This window comes from Mycetomoellerius zeteki, unplaced genomic scaffold, assembly GCF_001594055.1.
Source record: "Mycetomoellerius zeteki isolate Tzet28-1 unplaced genomic scaffold, Tzet1.0 scaffold64, whole genome shotgun sequence".
In the NCBI taxonomy this organism is placed as follows: domain Eukaryota; kingdom Metazoa; phylum Arthropoda; class Insecta; order Hymenoptera; family Formicidae; genus Mycetomoellerius; species Mycetomoellerius zeteki.
The window spans coordinates 876,145-885,734 of record NW_017257654.1 but is presented as its reverse complement, the minus strand read 5'-3'; the positions used below and the strand labels follow the sequence as shown (position 1 = coordinate 885,734).

The 9,590-nt window shown below is 33.7% G+C and overlaps 1 protein-coding gene across 2 annotated transcripts in view; it reads right to left on the bottom strand.

The window, feature by feature from the left end:
• Positions 1-2,091, bottom strand: part of LOC108728769 (F-box/LRR-repeat protein 20) — a 23,673-nt gene extending 21,582 nt beyond the window's left edge. For both annotated transcript variants that reach the window (XM_018457516.1, XM_018457518.1), the window contains exon 1: positions 1,921-2,091. In XM_018457516.1, coding sequence (XP_018313018.1) covers positions 1,921-1,950 — 30 coding nt within the window. In that variant the 5' untranslated portion in view covers positions 1,951-2,091. The remainder of the gene's footprint in view (positions 1-1,920) is intronic.
• Positions 2,092-9,590: the final 7,499 nt, after the last annotated feature.

Here is a 9,590-nt window from a genome sequence, read left to right as displayed (position 1 = left end):
GTCGCGTAATTTCGGATATACAAAAAATATTCAGGATATATTTACACGTATTTTTTTAACAAAATATAAAAAAATTATTTAAAAATTACAATTTTTTTTATGTGTTTGAAAGTAATACAAATAGCTTAGCGGCAATTTAGAACCCGAATAAAAAACTATTTCAATAAGAAAATACATATTTAAAGATAAAAACAGAAAATAAATAAAGATAGAATTAGAAAATTTTCATTTAAACTATAAAATTGTATCATTAAAAATATATAAATATTGACCTCTTATTGAATCGTTTTATACACTCTACAAAATATCGGTACAAATTTAACACCATACGGTGTCTCTATAATTCTCATTATTAGTTTGTAGTTAATGTTAATATTAACCTCATTGCGATGTAAATTTAATACCATGGATTTTAAATCTACACCACATAATAGTGTTGATATAAAGGGTTATAAATTCACACTATGTTGGTGCTAATAATATTAACATCAACAATAAGAATCACATAAACATTACATGTGTTAAATCCATGTCAATATATTTAAAAAAAAATACATATATATATTTTATACGGAAAATGTTTCCAATTCTAGTCCCTTTCTGCAGAGAGACTGTACGCCTGATACATCCTTAAAGCAAACATAAAAATATATATCTCCCACAAACACACATACACATACACACACACAAGCGCATACAGCCATGAATTACTCAGACGTCTGTTGGAAGACAGCGAGGTGTAATGCTACGGAAACGTAGTTCATTCACAGCTTCTTACTTATCGCGCTCGCAGACACACGTTCTCGTCAAAAGCACGGCCACGCGCGTGCCCACCCGCTTGTTTACGCGTTCGCGATACGCGCGCGCGTCTCCGCAGCTATACCATCGGCGACGACGACGACGACGTCGACATCGTCGCGACGCTGAGGGAGAGAGGGAGGGAGGGAGGAAGAGAGGGAGGGAGAGAAAGAGAGCGATGTCCGAGGAACGCGCGCCCAAAACGGAGTAACGTTTCGAAGTACCGTCTATCCAAACGAAATTCACACAGCGTCGTCGAGCAACAACGAGCTCATTGACATTTCGCTCGCGCGCTTGAACGTCGTCGTTGTCGTCATCTTCATCGTCAGAGTTCGCCTCTGTGCACCAGAGAGCGCGGAGAGATTTTTGCGCGTCGTCGTCGCCGCTGCTCGGACGCCGCCGGAGCGAAGAACAAAGAGGATAGTAGCCAGGGCGCGGGGGAGGGGGAGGCGTGCATTTAACAACGAGAACGCACCGCTGGCGACGTAGCCACCGCTGGCGACCGCGAGAGCGAGAAAGAGGGAGAGGGAGAGGGAGAGAGAGAGAGAGAGAGAGGTGGAGTGAGAAAAAGAGAGAAGTGAAGAAAGACAGAAAGAAAGAAAGAAAGGAAGGAAGGAAGGACGGAAGGAAAGAGGAAAGACAGGACAAAGAACGGAGCTCTGGATGGCTGATTGTCTGGTTGACTACAGCTAAGCCCAGTTAGCTAAGCTCGCTTATCGCACGATTGCCTTGGTTGATCGATGAGAATATATACGTCGCACATATGAAAAAAGTTCGTAGAATGACAGCGTGTTGCCAGCCAGCCAAGTCAGCCATCCAGCCACAATAACGAGAGAATGCCCTGGCGCATGACGCCTTCACACTGTCGTCGTCCTTGTCGTAGGTCATAATCGTCGTCTTGGTCACGATGGGAACGCGAAACGGCGGCGACGAGGATGCCCGTGGTGGCCGCCGCGCTTCGCGGAGGCCAGGGGAGCGAATCAGCTGTTCGCCTCGGCAATGACAACATTGAACACGCACGACCCCCCCGGACTGTGTGTGGCAGCACTTCGACGCGCGTTTCCGCGGACGCGTTTCACGGGCCCGCGTTGGGCCGATGTCGCATCCGCACGGTTGACTTACCTCGAGCCTGGTGCGCCCGGAGTGTATCATCCTTTTGCGTCGCGTTATTTTGCAAAACTTCCGGGAGTATACCCGCACGGTGCAGTCGCGAAAAAAAAAACCGTCGCGCGGCTGAGCGAGTCGCTACGTTCCGTGAGAGAAATGGCCGAGTCTACTGAATGCTCGACGTGCAATCGCACAAGGGGACGGAGGGGTACTGCCACTGGACGGTGCGCCGCCGCTTTCCGTCGGCGCCGTCGCTCGCCGCGCACCTCATTGGCCGCCGGCGGCCGACTTGACGACAGCGCGGCCAACCAGCGCGCTCGCAGCCATTGTTTACACGCTTCCCATTGGATCGTTATTTTTGAGGGAGTAGGACGACGACGACGGACGCGACAGCGACGACGGCGACGTGCACTTTGTGTGCAACGACGTGAGAAAGGCGCAATTCACATTCCGAAAACAAGGGAGATAGTAGAGTGCGCGCGCGCACATCAGCGCGTGCACGGCAAAGGCGAACTTGGTGTAGGTAGTTACAGGCAACGCCGTTACCGACGTTAGGATTTCAGACGGTTACCAAGCGGCAACTCGTCCCAAATATAAGCGCGCGCATGAAGAGTTAAGATCGGCGCGTGTTGCTAGGTTCGCTTTGATTCGTACTTCGGGTAGAGAGAACGCGGTCGGGAAATAGCCCCGTTGACCTGGATTCAATTATGACTCGACCGAAATATTTAATTTACGGATGAGGGGTCGGAAAACGGGGGTGAGGGGCCGAAGTGACACGCGAAGTCTCAATGATCCTAGCGGGCGTTGTGATAATGCAGCTGTACCACACACACAGCACGTGACAATTTGACAGCTGATATAGTCGACTTTTTTTAGTCAACTTAAAGTCGATTTGTAAAGTCGACGTTCAGTCGACTATTTTATGATGGCTTTTTATCGATTTTGAATGCCGATTATTTTCGAAAATCTAAAAACTGCTTCTTTAAGTCCGACTTTTAGTCGATTTATATTGTCAACTTTCTATTTATCAAACAAATAAATCAAATAAAGAACACTTTCTTCGCGTAATAAACGTGAACAAAGCGAAATATGAAAATTAAACAGAATTGTGAGTATTTCAAATATATTTCAAGATTACGTTTACGTGGAATTATTTATGTATTGTTTGCGTTAAATTTATATGAATCTTTGTCATGTAGACAATACAAACAATGTAAAGTATTTGAACCCCCATAGCAAAAAACGTCACAGTTATATCAAAACAATCGTGGTAATTACGTGGTGACGTGTGAATGTTCGCTTGATCACAAATGTGATGTCACAGCAAATCATAGTGATGTGCGAATGTCTTCGTAATATGTGTTATTTTGTTGTGACAATCTCACAGTGACATTATATTTTCTTTCTGTTGTGACTCTATTTTGACGTGAATGTGATCCTTTGTTATGGGAGAATTATTATAAACTAAATAATATAAGAATTAGGACGTATAGATTTTATAATTATTAATATCTGATTTTAATATTGATAAATAAAGATAATATTGATAAATAAACGAGATAAAAACTTTATGTAATCCAGTGCAACGACAAAAATATATAACATTCAATGAATTCATAGATTGTTTACTTAGATGGCACGTAAAAAAAATTATGTAAACGTAGTTTACATAATTTACATTGTGTATACGTATAGATGTTATTACATTTTACGTGTAAAATCATAACCCTGAAATTAAGCAATCAAATGATAGAAAAGATATAAAACTTGCAATGTTTTGCATTGTAACGAATGCACTATGACCCAATAGAGAGATTACGTAATGTAGACGATGATGATTAATTGGATAAGGATTAATCATCACCGATTAATTGAATTTAATACGTAATAAAATGCATTTTTTATTACGTATTGTAAACGCTTGAGGAATGTCTAAAAATACGTTGTTTTCAGATTAGCAAAATATAACCCAGACAGCACAGAATATTTATGATAAGTGTTTATTAACATTCATTTTGTGAAATGTTATATAGATATTTCATACACACACACATATTTTATATAAAGCTTTATTCGAAATATTATTAAAATATAGACTCTCTCTAAATATTTTATATTATTTTACAAAATATTTAAAATAAATCTTATAAATATTTATAAACATTTTGTAAATATTTTACAAATATTGTGTACTGTCATTGATGCTCCATACAATTAATAAAAATAATTATATAAATAAAATATATATTATCATATTTATTTAATTATATAAAATCTAAAATATAAAATAAAAAAATTTAATTACGCATTACAATAATCATATCGAATCTGAAGAGAAAAGTATCATGTCTGTAAATAATTTTCAAGTTTTGCTATAATCTTAAATTAAAAATTAAATAAAAAAGAATATATTTTTATTTATCGTCAATTATATCTACATTATCGTACGATTATATTAAATTGCGCCGAGTTCTAGACAATATTATCGATAAAACCATGGTATCGATCTATCTTTCGGTTGTATAATTCAATAGCAGATCAGTATATCATTATCGAAACATCAAGGGCGATAAAAAAGAAATTAGATCAAGAGTGATAAAAAAAAATACGATATTTACGAAATACGAAATACGGCGATTTTTATAGTTATTTTGAATTATCGATTTAATATAACATAAAATGTATGATGTTTTTACTATATATTCATTAAACGCAGATAATTAAGTTATACTTATCGGTACTTATCGTTATGACGTAAACGATGAAAATTTATTGCAAATAGAGTCAATAAAAATAACGGGTGTATTTGTAAAGAAAAAAGATTGCATGTGCATGCAAATTAACAGATTGGATACGCAATCTTTATTTATATTTTTTGCAAGGTTGATTGTGATTCATGCGTGACTACATTTAACGCGTAAACTACGATCTTGTATTCCGAGGAAGATTTATAGTTCCACTTCGTATCCTATCGCCTCGTAATAATCTTTAATATGTAATAAAAATTTATGATATAATCTATAGTGATAATTTAGAGCGCGTCTTGCTCTTTTAATTGGTGAACTTTGTGCCATTATAAAAATTTAAACCGTGCACGTTAGCCTTGTCGTTATCGGTAACGTGACATCGTTCGATATTTGTTTCAATTGTCATATTGATAAAGCGAGCGAAATCGGAAAATATCAAATTTAATTAGACAACTTTTAAACGTAGATATATGTATAATATTTCGCATTCGCTTTATTCTTACAAAGTAGAAGGCGTATGACATATTACTTTCACCATTTATTGTTTTTACGAGTTTATTTTTATTTATTTATTTTTTTATACTTCACACTCTGTGTGCGTGCGTGCGTGCGTATGCGCGTGCGTGTGAGTGTGTGATTTATTGCTCACTTTCAATTTTTATATTATTTTATTACTGATGTACGTTTTTTTTTAATTTCCGATCGAATTCGTGACATTTTAAACATTTTTATTGCTGTCTATTGACTTATTAATTATTGACCTCTTTCCACACTTATTTATTTTTATATCGTTTTTTACGATGTATTGTAAGCTGTTATTTATTCGCTTCAATTTTAGTTTTCTGTTCTCTATTTCATTTGGTAAGTGAAAACTGCTTTCTAATTAGTATTACATATTTTATAAAATTATAAAATTTTTACGTCATTACTTTTTTAAGTCGCGTTATTATAGCCCATACATTCTAAAAAACTAATAAAAAATAGGTGTGGATTTAACATCATATCGATGTAAATATATTATAGTTCTCATTATTAATAATATCAACACTAACATAGCGTAGATTAAAAACTCTTAACGTTAAATTCATATTGATTTATATCAATAATGATATATATCACAATGAAAATTACATTAACACCGCATGGTATTAAATCCATTCATATTTTTTACAATGTAGAGTATTACTCAATTTATGAACCATCTGTGATCAATACTCATATTTGAAGATTCAGGCTCGATTTCGTGCAGTTGAGAGCGTGAGGATATTTTTTAATATTTGTAAAATTACTAAAGGTGGCTCGAAATTAAAATGAAATGTTCTAATGTATGTCTCTATCCAGTAAACAAGAAACGTTACGAAATATTTTAGTAACGTTGCTACAACGTTTCTTGCTTAGTGGGTAACAAACTTTGTCGATTATTTTACATCAATTGATTTTTTCACCGAAATCTGTGTCTGACTCTCCCGTCAGCCCTACTATTTAATTATTATTTTTGTTAATTTCAGAGTTCTATTAATCTTATATATTTTTTTTAATTAATCCAACATTCAAGAGCATACAGACGTCGGGATCAAATTAAAAAAAAGTACGCGTACATATTTTTGCATGGTTCAAAGCAGATATAAGGCACATATATGGTATATACAGTGTTGCGCTTAGATAATTAAAAATTATCTAGATATAGGTAAGATAAATTACACAAAAATATATCTTAGATAAGATAAAGATGATTCACTTTACATTAATCTAGATAAAAGATGAAATTAAAGAAATTTTTATTTAGATAATTTTTAAGATAATTTTGTTTTTAACTAACTATTAGGCAGTAAAACGATTTATGTCCAATTTCTGCACCTCTAGATAATTTTATCCAAAAGATATCTCTCAGAATACAATGGAGATATCTCCTGAATAAGGTTATCCGCAACTTATCTGAAGTGAATTGGGCATTAGGGCATTTTTTTACACACAAAAAATGTATTTATATTTTCATTAATCTTTATTTTTTTCGAATAAAAGTTTTTTGAATATTTCGTCTAACAAACGGTTTCTACGTGGAATTAATATTTGTTGTCCACAAATAAAAAGGCGCTCTACTGACGCTGATAATGGCAATGACGTGTCATATTTAAAAAAAATTTGTTTGACATGTGGATACAATTAAGAATATCTAATTCCTCAGATTTATCTTCTAAATATAAAAGTACTTTAATGTCGCTTTGAATTTTGACTGATGTCATACTAATTCCAGTTTTATCTATATCATAAAAAAATTCTCATTATTACTACTAGAAGTTATATAGAAATTTTTTTACAATACCCTTCTACAATCTTAGTTAATTTGAAAAAGATTTTATCTAAGATAAGAGATTATAAAGATAATCTATATTCTTAATAATCTAGATAAAGATAAGATAAAGTCAGATAGATAACGGAAAACACTGGATATATATATACATAAAATATTGATAAGCTTAATACGGATATTTAATAATCGAAATAATCTGCGTTCTCTGAGAATGATTCGAGCCGAAATACGTAAACGTTTTTATATAACATAATATAATTATTTTTATTCACATTAATAAGATTGAAAGACCGCTAATGTTAAACATAAGCTTTAAATTAAGAAGCGCTATAACGGTCGGAACGTTAAGATGTTGAATATTGTAAATTCATTTAAAATGAATTAATTTCAGAAATGATAATTGCGTGCCGATATGGTTGTCGAACTTTCAACGCAATCAAATCTGAAAATATTAATAATCCCCCCAAATTTCCCAACTTAAAAACTGTAATAAACACAGTTTTATTCACATATTATTTATTAATTTTACATACAATGTACCGCGCTTTTATTTGCTCTTCTTCTTTCAATTATTGTAAAAGTTTATTTCATTATTTTGTGCTATAAATTGGAAAATAAAATATTTTATCAAGTACACAAAGAGATGATTGCTGTCCTGGATAAAATTACAATTTTATTGCAGATTATTACATTTAAGTGTGTCACATGTGTTTTATTGATTGTTTTCTCCTTCTCTCGTTTCCGTTGCAAAAAGATCCGTATGATTATTTATAAAATATATTCTGACGAAAATTATCTTTGAAGATTAAACGGTTTCTGCTGCAATCTCATAATTACAAATATATGTATTCATATAATAGATCGATCATTTCTCAAAGAATTCATTTAAACCGTTCACTTTATGATATCATTTTTATTTTTATCGATGTGAAGATTTTATACGTCAACAAGAAATATGACTGTCATCCTGAATATTATCTGAAAACTTTTAAAATTCCAAAGATAATACCAATTTACAAAAATATATGTATTGCACATATGGTATTCTATTGCACAGTCTAAAAAAATTCCTTGAAATACATATATTTACACAATTTGGCTTTTGATTAATTGAATTGATTTCGAAATTGACGCTGAATAATTTTATCATTTAATTATCAGTGTTATTCACTGATAGTTAATCAAATCAATGTAAATTCTAATAAAAAAATTTTTCGATTTCATTTGCGCAGTTAGATTATTTTTGGGATACGACACTTCCTGCAAGATTATTATCAAACGAAGATGATTGATATAAAAATCGATACGACTGTTGCAACCGTTAGTTATTATATTTTTAACTGTCGAATGCGTGATACATTTTGATATATCAAATTGTGGCGAATGCATCGCCACTGCCTCAGCTGCAATAGAATTGAGGAACGATAATTATAATAAAGATATTCGAAGAAATGTATTCGGAATCCGCGAGAGTAGCATGTACATATTTAGTCCGAAGGCCGCTCAGCTGTTCGAGGCAGAGAAAAAAAAGGTAAACACGCGAACAAGCGAAATCATTGTACAACGATCACCGAAATATTAAAATGACATAATTTTAAATGTAGCCACTATGGTGCATCACAATGTATTTTTGACTAAACCGGATCCTCGATACAGCTATGGAGGCCAAGCCGCGAGTATAATTATTCGTTTTTTGACGCAAATGTCATACGCGGTAAAAGAAAATAAAAGAAAAGGGAAAATCGCGTCGATTTCAAAGCTAGCAAACGAGATCGTTTCTAATAATTTAGAAGTAAACATATTTTCCGAAGACAGGTCACGCGATTGCTTGCGAGACAACGACGAGACAGATCATTATTATTTCTCGACACGTGCGAACGCGGAGCGTGTATCAATTATATTATAATAAAGACTTAAACTATTTTATTGTCAGTGAGATATATTCAATTTGACTACATTTAATCCGATCCTGTAACATAAAAAAAATAAATAACTATAATGAGAGGTAAATTTCTGAAGACTTTATACGATCTTTAACACGATATGCAACAACAGGATAAATAACGTGATAAGTAATGTTGATAAGTAATTTAGTTTCTTAATACTAGTATACGCAAGTTTGATATCAAATTATTTGTTAGATATTGAAGTGCGCGATTAAGTTTGTTTTCTATCTTCTTTTTTCATGAACACTCGAAAATCCGTTTAGGACAAGATTTAATCATTAAGGCCCATTTCTACAAATGTAGAGTAATTTTAATCTCAGTTTAATTTACTCTTTATCTTTTTCTAATTCTCAGAACTGGAAAAAGATGATTAGTCAAACCGAAATAAAAGTTAAACTATATTGGTAGTAACGGGCCTAAGTCTAAGTTAAATTTCCGGTAAAAGATAGTTTATCTTTTATCGCCACTGTTTTTTTAACACGTATTCGCGAGAACGAATCTTACACCATCGCGGTAATGTTCTCGATTATAAAAGTCGATAAAAGTTATTCCTTGTTACGCAGCGGGATTAAAATCACTTTGGTAATCAATGTCTCATCAAGAAATATGCAAGTGAGAGTGTTAAAAAATCTAATTCGATAATTGAAAATATATTTTATAATTTACAGGTTATTGTGTGGT